The sequence below is a fragment of the Caloenas nicobarica genome, chromosome 4 (assembly GCF_036013445.1).
Source record: "Caloenas nicobarica isolate bCalNic1 chromosome 4, bCalNic1.hap1, whole genome shotgun sequence".
Classification (NCBI taxonomy): Eukaryota; Metazoa; Chordata; class Aves; order Columbiformes; family Columbidae; genus Caloenas; species Caloenas nicobarica.
In genome coordinates this window covers 31,121,759-31,146,134 of record NC_088248.1, presented here as the reverse complement: position 1 = coordinate 31,146,134, position 24,376 = coordinate 31,121,759, and the positions used below count along the sequence as shown (strand labels likewise).

General features: G+C 39.7%; 1 protein-coding gene across 2 annotated transcripts in view; it reads left to right on the top strand.

Annotated features, from left to right (window-relative positions):
- UBA6 (ubiquitin like modifier activating enzyme 6) overlaps positions 1 to 21,932 on the top strand; it is a 30,394-nt gene extending 8,462 nt beyond the window's left edge. For both annotated transcript variants that reach the window (XM_065634383.1, XM_065634382.1), the window contains 25 exons: positions 1,869 to 1,992; positions 3,164 to 3,267; positions 4,053 to 4,115; positions 5,156 to 5,232; positions 5,869 to 5,935; positions 6,343 to 6,486; positions 7,144 to 7,211; positions 7,497 to 7,575; positions 7,768 to 7,848; positions 8,226 to 8,303; positions 9,582 to 9,763; positions 10,356 to 10,461; positions 11,152 to 11,241; positions 11,342 to 11,422; positions 12,045 to 12,173; positions 13,080 to 13,131; positions 13,237 to 13,300; positions 14,178 to 14,247; positions 14,911 to 14,982; positions 16,140 to 16,257; positions 17,124 to 17,317; positions 17,962 to 18,089; positions 18,928 to 19,015; positions 19,391 to 19,485; positions 21,008 to 21,932. In XM_065634383.1, coding sequence (XP_065490455.1) covers positions 1,869 to 1,992; positions 3,164 to 3,267; positions 4,053 to 4,115; positions 5,156 to 5,232; positions 5,869 to 5,935; positions 6,343 to 6,486; positions 7,144 to 7,211; positions 7,497 to 7,575; positions 7,768 to 7,848; positions 8,226 to 8,303; positions 9,582 to 9,763; positions 10,356 to 10,461; positions 11,152 to 11,241; positions 11,342 to 11,422; positions 12,045 to 12,173; positions 13,080 to 13,131; positions 13,237 to 13,300; positions 14,178 to 14,247; positions 14,911 to 14,982; positions 16,140 to 16,257; positions 17,124 to 17,317; positions 17,962 to 18,089; positions 18,928 to 19,015; positions 19,391 to 19,485; positions 21,008 to 21,143 — 2,490 coding nt within the window. In that variant the 3' untranslated portion in view covers positions 21,144 to 21,932. The remainder of the gene's footprint in view (positions 1 to 1,868; positions 1,993 to 3,163; positions 3,268 to 4,052; positions 4,116 to 5,155; positions 5,233 to 5,868; positions 5,936 to 6,342; positions 6,487 to 7,143; positions 7,212 to 7,496; positions 7,576 to 7,767; positions 7,849 to 8,225; positions 8,304 to 9,581; positions 9,764 to 10,355; positions 10,462 to 11,151; positions 11,242 to 11,341; positions 11,423 to 12,044; positions 12,174 to 13,079; positions 13,132 to 13,236; positions 13,301 to 14,177; positions 14,248 to 14,910; positions 14,983 to 16,139; positions 16,258 to 17,123; positions 17,318 to 17,961; positions 18,090 to 18,927; positions 19,016 to 19,390; positions 19,486 to 21,007) is intronic.
- Positions 21,933 to 24,376: the final 2,444 nt, after the last annotated feature.

The following is a 24,376-nucleotide window of genomic DNA, read 5'->3' as shown; positions in this document are numbered from 1 at the left end:
GGTTTGGTGGTGGAGTGGTTTTTTTTTCGGTCCTATCTCCAGTGTAATCAAACTAGAAGGAGTTGTATAGCAAGTTTGGTTTGATCTGAATTAAAGCTCATGATAAGATGATTTGGGTAGCCTGTTCTTTTGTGTCTTTAAAAGGGAATGGATGACTTGATCTCATTAATTACATAAATAATACACAGTTATGTTTCATGACTTGCACTAATTGCCTGCCAAGGCAAGGATTATATATAATCTATTTTCCTGCAATTCACAGTCTGATACTTTGAGCTTAGTTGTATCTATTCCACTCTCTGAAGTGTAAAACTGACCAGAATGACAATGCAATACCAAAAAACCTATCAAGTCCTTGTTCTTGTCCTGCAGACAGTGTCGAGGTGGCATTCTGTCCCTAGTTTGGATAAGAATTTTCTCTAGTCAACTCGTTGCCATTCTCCATTCCAAGGAGAATGTAATCTGCTGTAATTAAGTTTTATGCTATTGTTGTGGTTTGATTGCGGGGTGACAATAAAACCGTGGTAGATGTATTGTTAACCCTCTCTCCCCCGCTTCCCTCTTCAGCCCCTCCCTCTCCCCCCTTCCCACTAAGGACAGGCGATTGGGAGGACAGAGAGAAGAGAGTTGGAAAAATTAAAAATGTTTTACTAATGCTACCAATAAAAATAGAGAAAATAATACAAAATATACAAAACCAATCTTGAAAGTCCCGGCAACTGCTCCGGCAGATGTAGGGCCGGCACCCGAAGTCCTGGACTGGACTCTGCAGCCAACTGGAACTGGATTCAGTCTGTCACTAGGCCTCAGTTCGCAGGGACGACTCGTAAGGTCCTCTCCCAATGTCGGCCATAAGGAAAAGAGACAAGATCCTTGTGATCTCCCACTTTTATATGAAGTATGACGTGAATGGGATGGAATACTTTAGTTGGTCAGTTCTTTGGTCACGTGTTTCAGTTCACTGCTTTTGTGAGATGTGCATCCATCCTTATCAATGACTTCGCATTCCATTGCTATGTCTACCAAAACATGTATCTAGCTTTCAGGAAAACTGCAGTTCTTTAGAAGGCTTTAGCTGTCAGAGAAGTTCACTGAAAGAGAAACTTGTTTTTTAACAAAACCAGGACAGCTATTTAACCAAAATCTTTCTAATATTGGGAGCTTGGGAAGGGATGGCAGGAGACTTTACATGCTGGACTGGCTTGCAAATCCACAGCGTGACAGCCTGAGCTGCCCGAAAAGGTCTTGATGAGCTGTCCTCAGCCTGCAGAGGGGTCTCTGTGTGCACGGGAGCTTGGCATGACATCCTCTAACAGGATGAGATGTTGTCTCAGATTCCTGCGTGTGTAAGCCTGGTTCTTCGTGATCCCCTTGAGACTGTGGCTTTTCTGCCCAGTTTTGTAAGCTTCCTAACTTTCAATAATGTGTTTGGGGTGTCCTTTTTAAGGAGATGAGATGGAAGGGGGAGCATGGACTAATAGGGACCGTTCCGAAGAATTTATTTTTTAATGTCTGTGAAAGTTTCTTTGTATATGTAGTCCATTTTTTGTTTTGGAAAAAAGATAAACTTGCTGATACTTCAGAACAGAACAATGATTCTGTCTGCTAAGAGCTAACAGAAATGCAGTTTGCTAGCATGCTGAGAACTCTTAAGGGTAAAAATGAGACAATCTGTGCTGCAAAAACTGTTAAACTGAGAACAACATGACTGAAAAAGTCATAGGTAACTCCCTTATTATGGTAGAACTGAGGCCCTAAAAGTACTAGAGGCTGCAGTTTCAATAGGCAAAAAGCTTCGTGTCTACAAAGTGTGTCTCCTTAACCCAAGACACTTCTCTCCTTACTAACTTCGTCATTTTTGCTTTCAGTCAAATCCTGGTATTGTTACTTGCCTTGAAAATCATCCACACAGGCTTGAAACAGGGCAGTTCTTAACTTTTCGGGAAGTTAATGGAATGTCATGTTTAAATGGATCCACACACCAAATAACAGGTAAACTGTTGCTGACTCATTTGCAGTATATTTATTTTTTGGCCCATTTTAGCTCACTGTAGTGTTATTGTAGCCAAAGTGGTTCTGGGTCGTGCAGGTCTCCAGTGAGCTTGCATGTAAAAATTCCTTTTTGGTCTGATGGTCAACCTAGTGTTGTCTTGATGCCATTTAATAAAGTTTTTCCAAACTCATATTGCTGTTTAAGGAGCAGTGGAAACTCTCAGCTTGTAGAAACTAGTTGGCAGCCTCCGAGGTTACTGTCACTAGTTTGCTGATTAAACTGTTTTGTATTTTGGAGGGTCCCATAATGCCTGTACTTCTGGCATGGTTTTGAACTAAACTAACACTAATTTGTGTCTCCCTGCTTGCCTTGTTGTTTTTTGGGTGGCAATTTAAGAGCACAAGGATACCTTGACATGACTCTGTTTCTAAGCATGTTTTTGAAGTGATTTGTGTGATTTCTGTTTACCCTGTTTGGTCTGCATCGTGCATGTCTCAAGTCAGATTACCTGGTTCCTTTTGGATGCCGGGGAACTGCCCTATTTCCAAATCTGAATGCCTGCTTGGAGGAGGAGAGGGTGGGTGGGAGGTGTTTGTTTTTGACTGTTTTGTGGTCTGAGGCAGAACCAGTACCCTTGAAATGTGTTCAAGTGTCTTTTCTCTGGACCCTTCCTCTTAATCATGGCCCAGCTTTTGGTTTCAGTTTTCTGTGAATTGCCAACTTTTGTGTCTTCTTGTTTTGTCTGAATGGTGCTGCAGGTGGTGTGAGAGGAAAGATGTGACTTTAATACTCCAGCTGCCCTTTTTGATGGCCTGTTGTTCTAGTCACTGGGCTAAAATCCAACTCTGAGCAGTACACTGGGCACTGCTTTGCACAGGCTAAATGAAACAGAGTGATTTCATTTTTGTTACAAAGCTGTGGTCATCAGAATTCTCGCTAAATCTGCTGCCACTTTAAAAAGCTTATTTCATAACAGATCAGTTGCACACTACAAAATTACAGCACGAAATGCATTGGCAAAAACCCACTTTCTTGTAGACAGAATTACACAGAATGACAGAATGGTTGGGGTTGGAAGGGACCTCTGGAGATCATCTAGTCCAACCCTCTGCTAAAGCAGGTACACCTATCCACTGCAACTTTTAATTATCAGTCACTGTCTCTTTTCAGTGGTGTCACCTTATTCCTTCAGCATTGGCGATACATCAGACATGGAGCCTTACCTACATGGAGGCATTGCTGTCCAAGTGAAGGCACCCAAGATGCTTTACTTTGTGAGTGTGCATTTGGCATAACCGGGTTCCTGAGTGTTAATGGTCTGAGTACTGGAAGCAGAATTCAGAAGATACATTATTTGGTTACCTGCAGTTTGAGTTTACACGAGTTTTGTTGGGTAGGAGAAGTTATACTGATCTACTAAATTGTAGAAAGCAGGAAATACTACAAAGTTACCTGCCAGTGTAGAGAGAAAAAAAAATATGGGCAGCCTATTCCTGTACTGTTGCGGACTCCATGAAGGCTTACAAATATGTGGGTTCTTGGCGATGTTCCGAGAAGAAACAGCTGGATGAGTTTGCATAAGAAGGGTTGCAAGCTACGGGGTGCTGTGTGCCTTTTTGGCCCCACAGATAACAGGTCCTGACTGCCCTCAAATTCTTCTGAAGAGCTGGAGTGAGGACCAGCTGCTTCTGCTATGAGAACGCTCAGCTCAGTAGCTTGTCTCTGTGCAGCAGTGGTTTCCAGCTCTTGCTGAGCTGGGGAATTCTACAAGCCACCAGCCACCAGTTGCCTATAAAATCTCTGGTAGGCAACCTTGGAGCTGTTTCAGAAATTGAGTCTTGGCACCAGAATGTGAAATATATCTGACACATGTGATTGACAAAACTTGCAGTACATTATTATTTTATGCATCTTCCGCGGCATTAATTAACAGTGTTATAGAAATGCTAGTAGGAAAGGATATTTGGTTCTTAGTCTCTCCAGGAATTGCTTTGTCAGGTAGCAGTGACTGTCATGTCCCTAAGTGGCTATGTTGTAATTGTGAATGCTGTTTTTCCAGGAACGGTTGGAGAAGCAGCTAACAAATCCATTATGCCTTGTTGTGGATTTTAGCAAGCCTGAGGTAATTAGCTTGTGGGGATTTGGGTGTCAGTGCTTGAATGTTAAAACTATGTGGAATGTAATCTGCAGCTTTACATATATAACAATATAATTTCCTAACTCTATTCTGTGGTAGCTAAATATAAGTTTAAAGGGTGAAATAAGAGCTGGGTATCAGTTTGTGTGGTCACACAGAATATACATTATGGTTTAGATTGTCGTGGAAGCTTGTTATTTATGATCTGCACCAACTATATTGAATATGCATCTCTCAGCCTCCTTTGCTGTTTAAAGTCTCAGGGTTTTGATAAGTCTTTAATTCATGGGAGTGTAAATTTTGCAAGTGACACAATGATTTTTTCTGTATTTAATGATGTTTGGTTGGTAAAAATCGCATTGTAATCAAAGCTTGGATAATCAGAAGTGGATCATATGTTGGTTGGGAGCTGGAGTGAACAGTGTGAGAACTTTATTTTTAGTTTGAAAAAGATTCAGAGGTATTTTTCAAGTCTGAGAGGAAGCTTGCAGTATTTGCCTCCAGTACAGTTCTGGTGAAATATTATGGACATGCAAGGCCCATAAGTCTCAGGCTCATTAAAATTTTAACCTAAAAAATGTAGATGTAATGATTTTTGTTGTTGTTTGATGATGCAAACTCTGACTTCCCTGTTCAGATTTTCTACTTTTGATCCTTAATGCTGGGCTTTGGTACTGAGGTTTGGCAAAATGCAATGCGGTCTAATTAAAAAAAGATCGCTGCATTTTGCAATTTCAGCACTGAATTCTTTTGGGGACTCTTTCACTGGACTCAGTTGAAGTGGGTGCTGAATGTGAGTGAAGGGTTTTGCATTGTTACTGAGTAATACTTGACAAACTTAGTTTGTAAGAGCACCTGTAAGGTGTTTCAAATTCACTTTTTAATGCTATTTAAAAACTTTTTTGGAGTGAAATGACTAAGAAACAAGGAAGTGAAATGGTAACAGAAGAGTTCAAATAGTTGCTTTTATTTCCTTCAGTTTTCTCGTGTTTCTAACTGATCAACAGCTACTGTTTTTTTAACAGGCACCTTTGCAGACCCATGTTGCCATGCTTGCCTTGAACCACTTCCAGGAGAACTTTGGTCGTGGACCCAACATTGGGTAATGCAGCAGTTTCGTGTTCACAAGGCCTTAAATCGGACAGATCCCTCTTTTTACTGTAGTTACTGGTTTGATGTGCAGCAGGGCACCTTGTCTGATAACATAGAAACAATAAGCTGAAATTTAGATGAAAAATGTTACCTGATGCATGTGTGGGTTAACAGGGCTTTGCCAATATAGCAATGGCGCTTTCTGGGCCCAGCTAGAGAGAAAATCCTTCTGGTGAAGTTCTTCTGTGTTTCACTTTCTTCACATTGTGGGGTTAATATGGAAAAGTTGTTTCAGTGATTCCTGAATTACCCTGTAGCTTACAGATTTTTTCTAAAAGGTCTGAAGGATTTGTTTATCTTTTTCAGGTTGTTTTTTTTCGGCTGTAGTTCTTGATGTGCCTAATTTTGGGTTAAACAAGACAAAACTGCTTACAAAGTGTAAATCTTAAGACTGGACTTGCACAGGTGCTTCTCCACTGAGAGTCCTGTTCTTGAGCTAATAATTCTTTAATGCTCAATGTTAAAGCCATTATTAATTTCCAAACTCTTGCTACTGTACCCAGTGCTTTGTTCTCCATTGGTTGTGTTTCCTAGAAGGACTCTGGAATGTTTAAGTGATCATTATTGTTTCTACCTGGGTGTCTAGATGCCTTCAAGATGCTGAGGAAATGCTGAAAATAGCCATGTCTATAAGTGAAACACTGGAAAACAAAGTGAGTAACAAATCAGCGTCATTATGAGTCATTTTGCTGTGCTCATTTACTTGCCTAAAGGTCATGCTTTGGTTGTTGGCCCTTGTTCTGCTCTTTGTATCCATCTTTATATGGATCGGTTGGCTTTCTGAAGGCTGTGTAAGGAAACAGGATAGTGTTTCAGCACAGGTTCAAACAAATATTCACCTTATATGAAGGCTGAATTCTGTGGCTGGGTGAATATGGTTTTTAGATAACTGCTTGTTAGAAGTACAGGGCATACAGTGGATCTGCCTTGTCTGGAAACCGTTTTGCTAGTCAGAGTGAAATAATTTTTCTGTCTTTTCCTGAAGAACAACAATCTGTGTCACTGAGCACTAATTTCCTCGATTGAAGGGCTAAATCTCTTATTATGTCTTATTTTTCAGCCTCAAGTGGATGAAAATGTAGTGAAATGGCTGTCTAGGACTGCTCAGGGGTTTCTGGCCCCTCTGGCTGCAGCAGTGGGTGGCGTTGCTAGCCAGGAAGTCTTGAAAGCAGTGACAGGAAAATTTTCTCCATTGCAGCAGTGGGTGAGGCTGGTTTTGTTTTTGTGTCTTTATTTTGATGGTGATGGTACAAATGTATGATTGTGTGTAAATGCTGTATGATCAAAATAGCCTGAACAACTTCTATAACAGGAAAAAAAAGAGACTTGAGACTTAGTTTAGGAAAAAATATGATGGTTTTATGTGTACAATGAAAGTGTAGCCAGTTTTAGTTAAAATTTCCATATTTCGGGTTCAAGCATCACATTTTTTTTTTCCCCACAAGCAAGGAGGGTGCATGGCTGCAAAGGTGCGATAAAGTCCAGTTGCCAGCCCAAGCTACTGTACACAAGAACTGTGCTTTTAGACTCTCAGGACAAGTGTCAGAATAAAGTCAGATTGAAAAATTTCACACCCTAATTTGGAGGATTTGGAGGGGTAATGTGCCTCTCAGAAATCAAAAGCTTGTGACTCAGATTGCAGTGAGTTGTTTTCCTCTGTGTCCAGGTGCTTTTTCCTGTTCGCTGAAATTGAGAACCGTGGGGAACTGAATGCTGCATAGTCTTCCACTGACAGTAAAATCTTAGTGCTTCTAAATTTCTAGACTCTTATACATAGGAAATATCTACTTTGTTTTTTAAACAAAAATAACGGTGTTTCTCACAGGATTTTACTATGTTGTTTTTTTTCTTTTGTTTACAGCTGTATATAGATATGCTAGACATTGTAACACCTCTAGAAAAGATGGGCTCTGAAGAATTTCTCCCACGGTAAATATAAGTACAATCTGCTGTTTTATCTGCTTTTCACATCTGAGTCTCAGGCAGGCTGGGAAGATGTCTTTTAAAGTTAGTTCTGAGCAGTTTGCTGGAGGGAGGGGTTTGGGGTTGAGAATGTGTGTCCTGTTTGAGCGTGGGAAGAACAGGGATTATAGGGTGTGATATATAGGTCTGATTCTCTTGGTTTGTGTCAAAGTTCAGTTTGGCATCAGTGATACTACCATGATAAATGGCAGCTGAACCACTCCTCTGGTTTTCTCTCTTGTGCCTGTGTAGGGGAGATAGATATGATGCCTTGAGGGCTTGTATTGGAGACGCTCTGTGCCAGAAGCTGCACTATTTGAATGTTTTCTTGGTGAGTATGACTGACTTTTGCAAATGCTCTGTGGACACAGCTAACGTCCACTGTCTTCAAAGTAGTGAGAGCAACCCTGATGGGTGCAGCTGCAGAATAAATGGTCCAAAATTGTGATGGGACTTGTCTATTATACTTGTCTTTATGGTTTTCACTTGCATTTCTGACTCAAAAAATGTGATTTTTCTTTAGGTTGGCTGTGGAGCGATTGGCTGTGAAATGCTAAAAAACTTTGCACTTCTTGGTGTTGGTACTGGACAAGACAAAGGATTGGTAAGTCACCCATTAACTTTGCTTATTAAAAAGTTATGTGGCAAGGAATAATTAAATACTTTAGACTACTTAAACATTTTAAAAGCCTAAGCCTTATTTCAGATTGATCTCCTTGCAGAGTGTAAAATGACCCCAGCACAGAGTAGAAATTGTGTGCAATTAGAAGCAGAACCTATGTGGAGCAGTCTTGGTGTATTTTGGATTTTAAACCAAAATTTAATCAGCCAGTGTTAATATAGGCAGAGCTGTTAGCCACAGTGGATGCCAACAGGAATGCTTTGTTTTGACAAGCTTCTGTAGAGATTTCATCCAGGTTGTTGCTCAGTGATACACTTAAATTATAACTTCAGCTGTTGCTTTTGCCCCTTCTGACTTAGGTTACAATTACAGATCCAGACTTGATAGAGAAATCCAACCTGAACAGGCAGTTTCTTTTTCGACCTCATCACATACAGGTAGGTTTTTTTGTTCAATACACTTTCTGAATTGTTGTTCTGTTTCCCTGTCCTGTGTCCCCTCTGAGAGCTAAACTTGTGGGCATATGTACTTCTGTCCAGAAAAGAGTTAAAGGCTGTAACAAAACCCAGTATCTTTTAAAACAATACCTAGACTATGTTGGCACCCCACTTGTCACCAGTATCAATCGAGAAAACTTGCTGGTCTGATCTTTATTTCTACTGGTATTTTTGACGAATGAAATCTCTTGAACTTGCAAAGAAAAATTGGGCGCCGAACACTGTGCTGCAGAGGAAGCTGCAATGAGTTAATATGCCAGAAATGCTTTAGTATACTATTGAAATTCAGGGAGAATAAAACAAAACAAAAAAGCAGGCAGAAGTGTTCTCAATAGAAATGCTACAGCTAATGGGACTTGACCTAAATTGCTATATTCTGTCTTAATCCAGTCTTCATTAAGCTGGAAGATAGCTTGGGGAAAAAACATGTATGTTCAGTAAATGGGTGGTACAGAATTTTTATTTTCTTAGAAGCAGAGAGAAAATCCCTGTACTAGCAAACACAGCACAAAATAAAAGAAGTGGCTCAGATTTGCCAGCAATGAGGAAAAGGGATTCCCCTGCCCAAAACCCAGCAGCTGAATCTTCTGCCTCCTGTTTATGTCTAGCAAATCTGGGAACAAATTACATTTCAGGTGGATAAACGGAACGTGAACTCTGCAAGGTTTCAGAAACCATGCTGTCTTGGGTTCTGGCGTTTTAAGTGCTGACCCCTAGATAATTGAATGTAGCATTTTAAAATGGGTAGAAGCGTCAGACAGGTGAAGAATGCTATTCCAGTTTAACTTTTGAAATGAGCCTTGTGTGGAATGCCTTGCAGTAATGTGATTATTCACAGGTGTTTGTGCTGCATAGAGATAGTCACGGTAACGAATGGGTTTATCCGCTGACAGTCGTGAACTGCTCCTTTCTTATGGCACTTTGAGAGCATGTGGTATCAGTTCCAGTTACTCAATACATTTCTGCTGCACCATTTAAGCACTTTCACCTTGTGGTCTCTGACCTGCTACTTTAAATAAAACTAAAAACTAGATTAAGACAGCATTGATTTGTGAGGGAGGTGTATGATTAAAGAATTTCCATTGTTGTATGTTTTGCATGCTAACATTTCTATCAAAGTTAATTGTCTGGTGAGCAAATGAAGGCGATACTTCTGTGTCCCAGATGCTCTTTATCTGGATACTGTTTATATATATATGTATGTATTTATAATTTCAGAAACCTAAAAGCTATACTGCAGCAGAAGCAACTCTGAACATCAATCCTCACTTAAAGATTGACTCCTATGTTAACAAAGTTTGTCCAGCCACTGAGAACACGTACAGCGATGAATTCTATACCAAGCAAGATGTGATTGTGACAGCGTTGGACAATGTTGAGGCACGGAGATACATTGATAGGTGGGTTGTGGAAAGGAAGCAAGGGCTGCTTTTCACTTTCTTACTTGAACTCTGCTTTTTGGTTCTTAATCTTCCCGATCTGCAACTGCTTGTAAGATCTGATAGCAACTTGCTCAGATTTCTCTTGCTTCTTGATAAGGGATGCTGGCTGGGGGGCAGAAGGGGTTCATTCTCTTGGTGGAAACCAGTTCTACTGTTGTGTGGCTCATACAAGTCACGTAGCAGAGAGCCTGGGAGTGAGTTCTTGGAAATAAATAGCTGTCTAGCTCTGATGAGGGGGAGAATACTGTGACAGTCTTAAGGCTGAATTGCTCTTATGCATGAGAGTATGTATTTAAATTTATAAGTAGGGATGTTTACATTTAAATAGAATTACTAATGCTTCTTATCCAGATTGGCTCAGGTTTATGGTATCCTCATCTATCTTGAAAAAGCTCTTCTTATTTAAGCCCTTCTTTTCCTGAGTTTGGTGCAAGCTTTCTGCTCTTCTGAAGGCTCCTGGAGTCAGTTCTGGCTACATCCCAGTTATGTCTGCAAGGCAAGAGCGTGGTGATCAGTCTGTATCCTGACAGTCTGTGTCTTTCTGTGTCAGTCGCTGTGTAGCAAACCTGCGTCCTCTGATAGACTCTGGAACTATGGGAACGAAAGGACACACAGAAGTTATTGTGCCTCATCTGACAGAGTCCTATAATAGTCATGTAAGTGTTTTAAGGCCATAGTTTACCTTCAGTAGCTAGTCCCATAATGCCCTCTGAGAATGTAATCATTTATATATCGAAGTGGCTCATAAGTTACTGAGGGTCAGTACTATTAGGAAATAATTATTATATGAATCGTAAAATGCGAACTTTGGAAAAAGTCCTAATTCTGAAGTGTTTCCAAGGGACTGACTTTTTTTTTTCTTTTAAATCTGTCTTCTAAATAAGAATCTAGTCCTGCAACGTGATTGCAAACAGGTGTTGTACTGGTGGGTGTCTTTCTTAAACTCCTTTCTGCCTGCTCATTTGGTTCTTGGTGACAATCACCTCCACAGGCAGTTAGGAGAAATACAAGTAGGCATTGGTCTGCCAGTTTCTCCAAGTGTGCATAACAGTTGTTTGATTGGGGAAGCGGGAAAAGAACCTCCAGACGCCTGCAGTGTCCCTCTAAGTTCTTGTGAAACTGCCTTCGCAAGGTAGAAATTCACTGGTTGTTTTTCAAGTGTTGAGTTTAGACTATTCTTCATAAACAAGAAGTCATACCTTAGTTTTCATAAAACAAATTTTGTTCTAAGTAACCTTGTATTTTACGACAGTGGAGTTTTAAGTTTACACAGTCTAGTCTTCGTGCTATTATTAGCAAGAAACTTTAATAAACCTGCATTTACCCACAATTCTCCTTTATTATAGCGGGATCCACCAGAAGAAGAAATACCTTTTTGCACCTTGAAGTCTTTCCCAGCTGCCATTGAGCATACGATACAGTGGGCAAGAGACAAGGTAAGGGAATAAACTTTCATCATAACTTACTGTGTATTTGGAGAAGTGGGGCATCTGAAATACTCCTCGCAAAATGTGATATTTTCTTTTTATTTTTTAGTTTGAAAGTTTATTTTCTCACAAGCCTTCATTGTTTAACAAATTCTGGCAAACATACCCATCTGCAGAAGAAGTTTTACAGGTAGGAGAATGTTGCCAAGGTAAAATACAGGGTTTGAACTAATGTTTTATGGAATTTGTTTCCATTTAATTTCAGTGAGTTTTGGGTTATTTTCTAACTTTATTCAGAAAACCCAAACACCTGTTTGGCCATGTCATTAATTGATCTTTCATTTGAATGGGAATTTCTGCTGTCTCTCATAATTAAGAACTGAAGTCTTGTGCAGGGGCTGCTTCTGTAGCTCGTGTGTGCTCTGTACATGATATAAAAATATCAGGAATATTGAAGCACTGCTAGCAAGTGTATAGTAGATATCATGCTGCGCAACCATCTGCCACAAATGAAGGGAAAACATAGTTTTGAGTGAATTCAACTGTGTAATATATCAGACTCAGTTGTTTAATATTTTTTCTTTTGAGTCTGTAATGGCTTATGGTTAGCAGGGCTGGTGGAAATATATCAAGTAGAATACAGCACCTGTGGAAAAAACCCAGTGGAGAGGATCACATAAAGGATAACATTTCACAAAGCAATCCACTGTTTCATTTTGCCCGTAACTTACTAAAACTGTAATTACCGTTGGACTAGATTGGGAGGAATCTTGTCTGTTTTTTAACATTTTCATATTTCCTTCTCTATCTAGAGAATACAATCAGGGGAGAGCTTAGAAGGCTGTTTTCATGTTATTAAAACACTCAGTAGAAGACCCCGAAGTTGGACACAATGTGTGGAACTAGCAAGAGTAAAATTTGAGAAGTATTTTAGCCATAAGGTAAGTAGGTAAGACCTAGAAATGAGGTTGTGCTTGACTGATGAGGATTTCAGAAAACTGGGTATCCCTAATAATTGGGTGTCTGAGTCTTTGCATGCGCTTGATCTTTTCTTCATAAATAACAAACTTTGCTTGAAACTCAAAAATGCTGCATTCCTTCCTCTCTTTACTGTAGAGCTTTTAAGTCTGGTCTGTTAACTCATTCCTAGTGGCTCTGTTCAGTAGTCTCTGTGCAGTTTTCTTGGCACTTTTCCAGAGCAGCAGGATTATCAAATGCCTTTTGCTAAAGGATAGTGGCTTTTTTTTCCCACTAAACTTTTGTTACTGAACTCATCTTCATATCCCTGGTTTTCTCAAAGATTTCACAGAAAAGATGACCAAAATATGAGCCTGTCATTCTGAATATCTGGTCCACAGTGTTGCTTAAAGTGTGTGTGCGCAATTTGGTAGGAAAGATGTCATCGTGGTGGTGGTGTGCAATTATAAATGTATAGTATCTGTATGTATGGAAACCCTGGTGGTAGTTGTCATGTTGAGAAATAAACACAGCATTCCCAATTGTGAATCAGCATGCATGAATCCTAAAATGACAGCAGGGTCAGGGGAACACTTTGCTCATTGGATTAAGTGTCTTGCTTGGGCTTTGGACAGATGAGATGACATTGTCATTGACTGTCAGGAAGGGCAAGTCACTCTGTTGTCTAGTAGTACTTGTGTCTTTAAGTTCTCCATCTCAACACAGGCGTCTTACATAATGTTTTTTTCAAACTTGTTAAATTCAACTGTGTTTGAATGTCTAAAAAACTGTATGGAGATTTCACATCATTAATAAAAAGGTGTGATTTAGTGTGGTCATGTCAGTCTGTATATGACAAATTACTAAAGCTATTCTGACGTTTCCTCTAGGCTCTTCAGCTCCTTCATTCGTTTCCCCTTGATACACGATTAAAAGACGGGAGTAAGTACAAATGCCCCTTGGTGCCTGTTGTGAGTTCATGACGTACATCATGCCTTGCTGTTCCTGATTCCCTAGGATTTCATCTTAACTCTGTCTTCTTCCCAGGTTTGTTTTGGCAGTCACCAAAGAGGCCACCTTTCCCAGTGAAGTTTGAAGGTAGTGATCCTTTGTAAGTATGATACTGCCTCTGATAACATTTTACAATATCCTGTAAAACTCACCCACAGCAGAACATGCAAGACAGCAGCTTCATAGCACAAGAACTTGGGCTGGTACTTGACAGGTACTAGTGCGTAGTCTTCTGCCGTGGCAGATTTGGTGAACTGTCTCACGCTTTCACTGCAGGTAATTTAACTTTCACTGACGTGAGATTTGAGGGTGCTGTGGGAAGTCCTGACAACATAAAATGTGAAATGTCTTACAACAACCTGTTTCATGTATTGTGTGATGACAGAATTACTGACTTGTTGCTGTCAGATTCTCCTACCCCTGTGATAAAATGTAGGGTGTGCCAAAGTAAATTGACTAACCAAAATGACCTAGTGAAGAGACCTCTTCATCATGATTTGGGTCTGATCTAGATGGCTTGAGTATTACAGATAATTTAAAAAATTGATGCAGTTGAAGGGTTGAAAAGCCTTGATCTGCTGCGCATCTACACCTGCTTTGAGAAACTGTCTGGATTGCCATTCTTAGTTTGGGTGAAAACTGAGATAATGGCAAATACGAAAGTATTTCTGAGATGAAGCTTTTTATTATCACATGTCATGTGAGTGTTTGTCGTTACTTTCTTGACTGCAGAGGTTTAAGAAACGTGGTTTTCGGTAAAAAAGTCTGCACTCAGAGTTTTCTTAGTTTTGGAGAGGACATCTGAGTCCTTCCAAATGTGTCATCTGTATTAGACTGTGCCGAAGGCTGGAAATCCTGTTTCTGTGTGTATTTGAGACATCTTTGAATGTGGTTGCAAACCTTCTTCTGGGCAACTGAAGTAAAAAAACCAAACAAAAATTATCTTCCTCCTTTCCTTTTCCTTTTTTTCTTTTCAGGCACTACGGTTTCATTGTGAGTGCAGCAAAACTCTTTGCAACAGTGTACTGTGTTCCTGTCACAGAGAAGGTAATCCATACTGTAACAGTGGTCCCATCTCATAACGTGGATGTACATATTCTGGTTTGGTCTGATGTCCAGTTGCCAGTTCTTTCCAAGAACTTACTAAAGTGATTCTGCAAGTAATCTGTCCTTCAGTGCTGGCTGATCAGCAACTGTGTGCACTTGGTCATCTTTATTTAAATTCCTAATGTGGAAAAGAAATGACTAGTGTATTAGGTATTTTCAGTAAGCACTGAACTTGGATACTCCTATTTTGATGGACTCCGTTTCCTGTCTAATATAATAACTGATCTGAAAGATCTCTTTTAAGGCATTTTTAAAGTGTCTTAGCTAAGGTCTGGGAGTTTATTTTTCACTATTTGTAGCCAGAGGTGTCACTTATCCTTTGTTTTTCTTGTTACCCTTTTTATTTTTCTCTCTCATTGGATCTTCCTGTAAGTCACATTCACTATTCAGTTGTGTTCAGTTTTCAAATGCTTCACACCTCTCTGGTTCACTATAGCAACTGAAATGTCACTTGGTGTTCCAGTCATGATGTTTCATGAAAACATTGAATATTTGTGGGATGTTTTTGTATTCTTTGAAATGCTACAGCATATACAGTGTTTTTGTTGGGGGGCTTTTTGAGTTGACATGTGTTTTAATTGTTTTTCTTCTAAACCATAACAGGATTTGTCAGAGGAAACTATTTTGAAGATAATTTCAGCTGTGAAGGTACCAGAGTTCAGACCTTCAAACAAAGTAAGTATGATGTTTACTTTAAAGAAAAAACAAATCCACCAGCAGTGTCTCACATCTCCAACTACTTGCGTTGATGCTGATCAAAACCAAATACAAATTAAAATGTGTTTTGGGAAAACAAGAACGTGGCATACAGGACTGCTTTAACTGGATATAGCTAAGACATCTGTGTATTGGATGCTAAATGCAAGATATGGGGGGTTTGTCTTTTGCAAGTAATTTGTGGCATTGTTTTCCATGCATGGGTCTGATTGTAAGTTCACAAGCTTTTTTAAAGTTTATGCGATTCTGTACTACTTTAATAAAAGTAATAAAGTATTACTCATAAGGAACTTTAAAGCAATCCTAGACTAGTGTAAATTTTTTATTTCTTTCTTGGTAATATTAAGGATGTGTCATTACTTTTATGTTTATTTTTGAAGTGTTACCTTCAAAACAGCTTAAGTATTACTGTGCATTGGCTGACATTAGTCATCATTTAAAATTAGCAAATATTCAGAGTGTTTTCATATTTTCTTGTCCAGTGTTAACATTTGTCTCATGAATGCTTGCATTGTGAGGAAAAAACGATATTTTGGCTCGGAATCATAGAATGGTGGAGGTTGGAAGGGACCCCTGGGCACTGCCCAGTTCAACCCCCTTGCAGGGGCAGGTAGGGCAGGTCATCCAGGACTGTGTCCCTTCAAGCTTTGAATATCTTTGAGGATGAAGACTCTACAGCCTCTCTTGGCTACCTCTTCTTCAACCATCCTCACAATTTTGGTTGTTCGGTTTAATTGTTTTTTCTTTAAAGTTGTTTTCTTAGGTTTCTTCTGGAATTTTGCGTCTTGCAGTTTGTGCCCTTAACCCCTTGTCCTGTCACTGGGTACTAGTCAAAAAGAGTCTGGCTCTGCCGTCTGTACTTTCCCCCATCAGATATTTTTACACATTGATGAGGTCCCACTGAACTGTCCCAGCTCTCTCAGCCTTTCCTTGTATGAGAGATGCTCCAAGTCCCTTAATGGTCTATGTGGCCCTTGGCTGGGCTTGCTTCAGTAAGTGTATGTCTCTCTTAAACTGGGGAGGGAACACTGCAGGGAAGCCAGGGCATCTAGTACACTTCACATTTGTGCTGCATGGAGTTCATGTGTTGCTCAAGCACTGCACACAACTTGCAGGTTGTACAGACTGATGAAACTGCAAGAAAACCAGATCATATTCCAGTCAGCAGTGAGGATGAAAGGAATGCTATTTTCCAGCTGGAGAAGTCTATACTGTCCAACGAAGCTCTGGAAAGTGAGTAGTATAAACCAGCGTCACAGCTGAGCAGCATCTTGCGATTGCGCTGCCAGCAGCATGGTGTTTGCGTCTTTGTTTGGGTAAAGCAGTTCTGTAATTCTGCAAGAAGCAAATAGCTGATTTCTGAAGTGCCATGCAGATAACTCTTTATTGCTTGATATTGCCATATGTTTCTGTATTTCTGAGATTCCTGCAAGTTTTAGGGGTCTCTGTTATACCTGCATCTAAGTACAGCCCTGATGGCCAACTAAATTGCAGATGGACTGAAAATTATTCTGGTATGAGAAGGCTGAGAGGTGGAACTTAAAGGAATCAATCTGAAATTACCCTGAATTGTGAAGTCTTTTAAAGTCGTCTTCAGCATCTTCTAGATATGTTAAAATGGGGATACTCAAATCCCATTTTTGTGCTTGGCCACGTGAAGAGGTCATTGGGCAACAACTGCACGCATATATTTTTAGCCTGTGAACGTAGAGGGGAAAGATTAGCTTAGCTCTAACCCCATGGAGAGTCAGCCCTAATCTCTGCCTCCCATGCTATGGAGTCCACACTGAAATGGTTACAGATAAAGCTTATAGAGGGAATTCTCACAGGAGGGAGCTATGGCAAGGTGGGTACATAAGAAACATCTGTAGGACTGTCCAAAAATCTCTTCCTGGTGTTGCAAGGAAAATAAAATTGCGGAGCTCTGTTGACACTTCTTTCATATCTGCTTCTAGCAAGGGAAAGCAAGTTTTAAGTAAGGCACCAAGTTCCAAAATATGAAATTTTTAATTCAAGGTTCTAGTTCCATAAAATGTATGTTTAGGACCCCTTCAGTTTTCTAATAATAATTTTTGCTCCTTTTTTGGTTTCATGAGCAGATGACTTGAAAATGAAGCCTATCTCCTTTGAAAAAGATGACGACAGTAATGGGCATATAGATTTCATAACAGCAGCATCAAACTTGCGAGCCAAGATGTACAACATTGAACAAGCAGATCGGTTCAAAACAAAGCGCATTGCTGGAAAGATTATTCCTGCAATTGCAACAGCTACTGCTGCAGTGTCAGGGCTGGTGAGTGTGCTTTTTAAAATGCTTAAAATGCATGTCGCTTTCTCTTGCTCTTCCTTGCCTAAACCCACTGTTGTCTGGATATTGATTAAGACTATCATGATGGAGCCTCATTAAAGAAATGGGCTTATTTCAAACGTAATTGTTTTTTCTCATGTACTAGTACGAAACATCGCTCTTGGATCTAGCCGTTTTAAGCTCTTAGTGCTCTAATTTCTGGTTTGCTGACCAGAAAGAGGAGTTGAAGATCAGCATTTTGGTTTGTTTTCTGTAATTATTACTAACTTCTGTTAGAGTGCCAGTGTCAGGAGTGAAAAGGATCTATTCTATGGTAGTTCACATTTGTGCACCTCAGCAGAACTGCATGTTTTGTGGAGATGTCTTGAGTTAAACAATTTGGTAAGAGTTCTGTATTAGGAATGCTTTGAATGTTTTAAATATTTTTATTAGCAGTGACAGAATCAATTTCTTGATGGCATATTTGGGTTGCATCTCCAGATGTGGTTTACTATGCCAGTTGTCAAAGGCATTATTTATTATATTTATTTATATTCATTGCTGGCCTCTTAACTAAACTAGTGCTGATCACATAGTACCTAAAACCAGTGTTTGGTCTCATGGAACTGTGTGATTCTTATTTGCTGCAGGTTGCACTGGAACTCCTCAAAGTTGTGGGTGGCTACCCGGCTGCGGCATACAAGAACTGTTTTCTGAACTTAGCCATTCCCATCATGGTCTTTACAGAAACTGCTGAAGTAAAAAGAACAGAAATCAGGTAGGAAGGACAGCGGCAGAAGGGCGGTATTTGGAAACCTGCTATTTGACGCTTATGACTTGGTGAACCAGTACAAGAAGTGCAACGTTTGTGTAGTTACTAAGTCAACAACCAGACTAAGGCCTTATGTGCTCACGTAGCAGAACTGTGATGGAACCACAGTTCAGGGTCATACTCCAATTAAATGTTCTATATATTGGAAAGTTATTTTTTTTGGTTGTTCTTTAAACTTGAAAGGATAATGAATCACTTAGTGCTTGCCATCAAACTCTGTTATCTTTTTACTATGTACTGCTGAAGGTGTAAGAGCCTTAGCAGAGCATACACTGCTAAAGGTGTAAGGTCTTAGTACTGCCAAGAGTGTCCTAGAATGCATTGCTCAAGAACTTTCCATTTGGAAAGTTCATCACGTACTCTTCTGTCCTAATTTTAAAAATAGTGATTTTTTTTAAGAGCTTAAATTTCTTTTCAGTGGAAGCCGTGGCTAGCTAGGGTTTCAAAATCTAGAGGAGTTAGATGTGCGGCACAGTTATTAATAAACATCCTGTCTGCTGACACTGGACACGCTTCTGTGTCTTGGTCAATACAAAAGCTATTTTTCAGTAGGTCTGAAAGCTCAGGAAGTTCATTGCCAGATACCATGTTGACTCAGAGCTCTTACTGTGTCTTGTCCTTGGGTCAAAGGGCTGGAGAAAAGGCAGCAGAGAGGGAAGAGGTTTTTTGCTCAAGATAAAACAGCAAGTTGCTAGAAGAGATAGCAATTCTTCAATACGTGTTTAAGGGAAGTGCCTGAGTTTACCTTGGAAAGTAACTAACAATGTTTTTCTTTTTAAAACAGAAATGGGATATCATTTACAATCTGGGACAGGTGGACGATTTATGGGAAAGAGGATTTTACTCTATTGGACTTCATAAATGCTGTCAGAGTAAGTTATCGTCTGTTGTACTGGGTTAATAAAAGATGAGAGGAAAGGGTTTTCTTGTTTTGGGTGGCTGGTTTGGGCTTTTTTTTTTTTTTTCTTTTGCCAAGTTATTGTTTAAACTGGAGTAATTCTGGAGAGAATTAGTATCAATGGGAATGTCTCTAAGTAAATGTGTCCAAGCCTATTTTCAAGTTTTTTGTTAATTCTGTTGGTTCAAATGTATCTTAATAAAACTTCTGCCAGTGTCCATGCATTTGCAAGTTTTCTGGTTGGGATTCTATGGTTTTGAATAATTAGCTGTGGTATTAGCAATAGTTGTATCTGCTGGCTTGTGCAGCTGCCCTAGTCCTTTAATAAGTTTAAATTTGTGAATTCCAGGAGAAATATGGAATTGAACCAACTATGGTTGTACAGGGAGTCAAAATGCTGTATGTTCCTGTGATGCCAGGTCATATTAAAAGATTAAAACTGACGTAAGTATATCTGGAAAATGGATGCAAGGATATGAGTGCACCTACAAATTATGTTCAGTGGTTGTATCATAAGGATGCGTGTCTGACAGCAGTGTTTTCTCTGAGAAGTTGCTAGTCATTAATGGAAAGAAAAAAGGTAATTTCTTCCTATAAAAAAACCCCCACAACCTGTTGGACCAGGATCTGAGTTTATAGCCTGCCTCAGAATAAATTGTTTATATTCCTTCTCCTGCAGCTGTATAAATAATTTTGAACAAGTAGGGTGTGTAATGAAGACAAAAGTATGGTGAGAAGCCACCTTCTTGTGAATATCAGGATTTCTTATTACCCTGAGACTTGGCTTAAGCTTTCCATGTAGTTACAGCAGCTTGGGGTTCTGTTACAAACAGTCCCAAATCTTCATAAGATATTTCCACAGCAAATTTTGGTCTTGCTTGTATGTTTGTTTTTTCCTAAGGTGTTTAAAGCCTTTCCTTAATATGACAAGTGTTGCAAGACTGTCTTCATTTCAGATTTACAGTGTTGACTGTCAGTATACTTCTTAAAAGCAAATTTTAGAGACATAGCTGTCTGCCTTGGTCTGTAACTTGAGGTTTCCTCATGCAAATGGATCTCAGAATCTCTACTGAGAAGAGGCTAATGCTTTGTGTTCTTGCGATGGAACAAGTGCTTTGGGGAAAGCAGCTTTTTGACCTGCATGCTAAAGGATGACCAGAAGGGAAATCTTTCTTGAAGTGACCTGTGAGGAATAGAAACAAATGATTTCTCATCTGAGTTGGCAAGAAAATAATTTTGAGACATCCAGAGATACGTAAGAAAAGGTGATTTACCTTCTACTTCAGTATTGTGCAACTGCCAAGCAATAGCCATACCTTTGAGACTGGTGAGAGTGAAGGGCAGGGGTTGCGCTAGAAATGACAAGCTTACCTTAGTTTAAACTCACATTGTGGTCACGAAGGAAGAAGTCCCAGGTCCCGGCTGTTTTTCCCCCTCATTGCTTATTTGCCTTTGAAATTCAAGGACTTGAAGAGTCTTGACTGCAACAGAATTGCTTTCCATCAGAACTGTGTATCTAGTGTCTGCATTGAAGGGGGTTTCCCTAATAATGTGTTAATACCAGCCGTTATTGGTAGACTGAGGATTTTCTCCTACTTGCTGACCAGAGCCCTGCACAGAAAGCTCATTTTGCCTTGCACCTCAGTAGGATGCCAAAGAGAAATCAAGTTGGTGATGAATCCCATCCGAAATAGGACATTTTTCATTTTCGAACTGAGCACTTGTTCGTGAACAATGTAACAGCTCGCTAATGGGCGAAGTCTGTCAAGGAAAGTGGAATACTATTTACTGTACCTCAGGTGGAGGTACCTCAGGTTTTGTGTCAAAATTCAAAGGTGGCTTATTCTCCACTTCAATCTGGTTTTTAGTATGTTGGACTTCATCGTTAGAAGTGAAATTCATCCTGGCCCTGAACTCCCACTGCCAGTTCTCCTGATATCTTAAACTGTTCTTTATTTCCTTGTAGGATGCAAAAGCTTGTGAAACCATCAGCTGATAAGAAGTATGTGGATTTGACAGTATCGTTTGCTCCAGAGACTGATGGAGAGGAAGACTTGCCAGGGCCACCAGTGAGATACTACTTTGTTCAGGAAGGCAATTGATGGTAGAGATAAAGTCACTCCAGGACCATTTGTTTTGAAAGGAGTGTGCTAATTTTCAGCTATTAAAGGTGGTACTATATCTATCTTTTTTGGTGAAGCCTTAATTAAAAGAAATGATGAAAATCAGTGGCTTTGCACTGAAGACAAACTGGATTTATGTTTCATCTGCTCCTGTTTTCTTCAAAACTGTTTGCTCAGAGGAGTGGTCATTCTGTGGATGGCATGTCCAGTACAGTCCTTAAAGACAAGATTTGTATTAATTTATGGGGAGCTGAAGAAAGCAAGAAGAATGGTGAACCTGACAAATTGTCCTCATGTGCAAATCAGGCACTGCTTAGAGAAGAGTCCAAAAATGGAGAAGCTGACATTTTATCATACTCCTGGTGTTCTAAGAACATCTCAAATCTATTTCATGTGTTACTTCTCAAACAAGAATTTCAATCTTGCCATCTACATGTGACAGTTAATACACTCAACAGATTTAAACTCTGACTAAAAAAAAAAAGAAACAGCTTTACTGTGTTGTTGGTGCTTGATTCAGAACAGTGATGCCGTGTGTTAGAGCAGCTCTCTTAGGTCAGTCTCACCATGGATCCTGGGCTGGTGTAAATTGTCACAGCTCCTCTGAAGTCAGGAGGGCTGGAATTGTTGATTATCTGCACTTAGACTGTTCTTTGGGGGAATACTGCAATATGGGGAAAGTGGAACCCCATCGGAGAGCTGAGTTAATGTTGACAACAATAAAATTTGTCTTCAAAAAAGAGAACATGTTTGCTGTGGTTGAGCCTTTCTGCCCTCACCAAATGAAAAGCACTGTAGCAAATGATGACTCTGAAAGGAGGAAAAGACAAATGGCCCTGAATGTTTGTCACAGCAAACCCTGTTTCCTCAGCTGCTCCTTTTGGTACCACTTCCTTCTAGCAAATAGTTGTGCTGTACGCCTGTCCACAGGACAAGCCTGGGTTGCACTGAACACTGAGGTTTTTATCATCTTCAGTCAGTTACTAGGATATCTAAGTGTAAAGTATCTGCTAAATCAGAAATAATTAGGGACTAGCTTTGCTGCTGTGGCGAGGCAGAAGTGTTACAGAAGCATCTGTGACACCACCTCATTTTCTTTTGTAATTTAAATACTGGATAGTTGAGCTGGTAGTTTTTGTTTTCTCCCAGTGATGATGGAGTGAAGCTAGAATAAAACCCCATGAACTGGAAAGTCTTTTAATGTGATTAAGCCTTAGATGACTTTATTTCCTGCAGCTGTTGCAAAAGCTATTGACCACTTAGTGGTTTATCCTCAATCATAATGTAGTAAGCTTTAGGGATATCTTCATGTTTAGTGAACAATATTGGTCAGGAATTTTACCTTTTTTCCCTTCTCAGTTAGTTGTAGTCAGGAACAACAGTTATTCAGCTGTGCACTTGAACACTAATGTGTATGGATCTGAATAGTTGGAATTGATACAATTATTCTGATATTTAGGATTTAGTCTTAGTTTTCTGGAAGGTGTATATAGTTTTACAGTCAGTCTAATTTATAGCTATAATTTTCTAGATTAATAATACTGCTTTTTAAACTACCTAACTTATTTCATTTTTTGTTAAGGACTTATTTTAGAGAAACTCTTTGAAACAGGAGAAAAGGTGACTACATTTAGAGGGCAGAGAAGGCACAAGCAGACAGTAAATTTCCCCTTACAAATAAAAACTGAAAGGTATTTCCCTGTGGCAGTATTAGAATATAAACTCTGACTGAAATCACTGATTAGTGCTAAGGATGACCTGAAGGCTTAAGTTGGAAGTGCTATTGCCTCTCACAGTTGGAGGCTGGGAAGTGAATCTTTTAAGTACATCTGTGGGTGTTAACATCATGCTTATACTTCAAAGTAGCATATAAAAATAGTATTAAGTCTTGGTACTCTTTTAGAATGGCATCTGATAGTCCTCAGAGTTTAATGTAACTTTTCAGATACGATTAATGAAGTGACTTTTATTAATAGCAACACATACAGCTTTGTGAGAACCTTGGAGGTTGGCAGGTGTTGGGGCCAGAATTTACAGTCCTGGCTGTATCTCTATACCATTCTTACTATGCATAACTGTTGGATGGATGTCTGTACTATGAATGGGTTCTGCTCAGTTAAACAGTTGCTGATGGGAAAAAACTGAAAATGCACAATGGCTCTAGGTATTTATTAGCAGACCGTTAAAATGTTCTGGATATTAGGGAAAACCTTGCAAGTAATAACCTGAAGGGGACCTCAGATGGAAGACATACGCATGTCAAGTGGCTCATTATAACTGTTTTTCATGTTTAAAAATCTTCTGAATTGCTGATGTGGAGAGTGAATCTATTTATATCAAAGGTTGTGTAGAGTGGAGTGAGCTGATTCAGTGTGAGTTTGTCTTGGATACAGCCCATTCTTCCATCTCTTGCTGCTTTGTATCAGAAGTCCCAGCAGGTGCTCAGTGGGATCACACTGAAAGGGCTCAACCAAAGTGGGCAAGTGAACTTTGGGGGTGTGGGAGTGCCAGTCTTCCACATTGCCAGTCTTGCCACTACCAGTGTTGGTGCAGAGGCTCACTGCACTACCTGGAGTCTCAAAACTGGTTTGTTTGGGTTTTTTTGCCTTTGTAATGAAAGCCTGTGTGTGTGTGTCTAGGAGTGTTTGATGCCACGTTCTCATGCAGCAGCTAGAGCTAGCCCTCTCCCTGCAGCAGTGAAGAACTGTTTGCTAGAACACTTCAAAATAGCTTTCCTTCAAAATGTGAGTTTTTGAAAGAGCAGTTGACTTGCAGAGATGAAGTTTTGTATCAGTGTTAAAGATCTTCATCACGCAAATGCTTTCTTACAGACTTTGCATGTATTTACACTAACTTTCCCTTAATTTCTTGCACTCTTAATAGTTGCAGGAATGTTTGTGCATGCAAAACATGAGGCATTTAGCACCCAGCTCAACTGTTCTCCATGATTAATCTCCATGTTTCTTTAATGCTAGGACTAGTGAGGATTCTGTGTGAAGATCATGCTACTTTAAGTGAGACTGTTTTAGCAAATCTGATGGGTTTAGGACTATTTATATGCACAAGAAGTAAGAAGTGTATGTTTTCAGCTTTTTCCACCCTTTTCCTCTGTATGGTGAATATGTGAACATTTATTTAAAAACAAAAAAGTGTTATTAAAGAGTAATGATTATGTAAAACGACCTCTGACACCAGCTGGGCCACTGTGAATG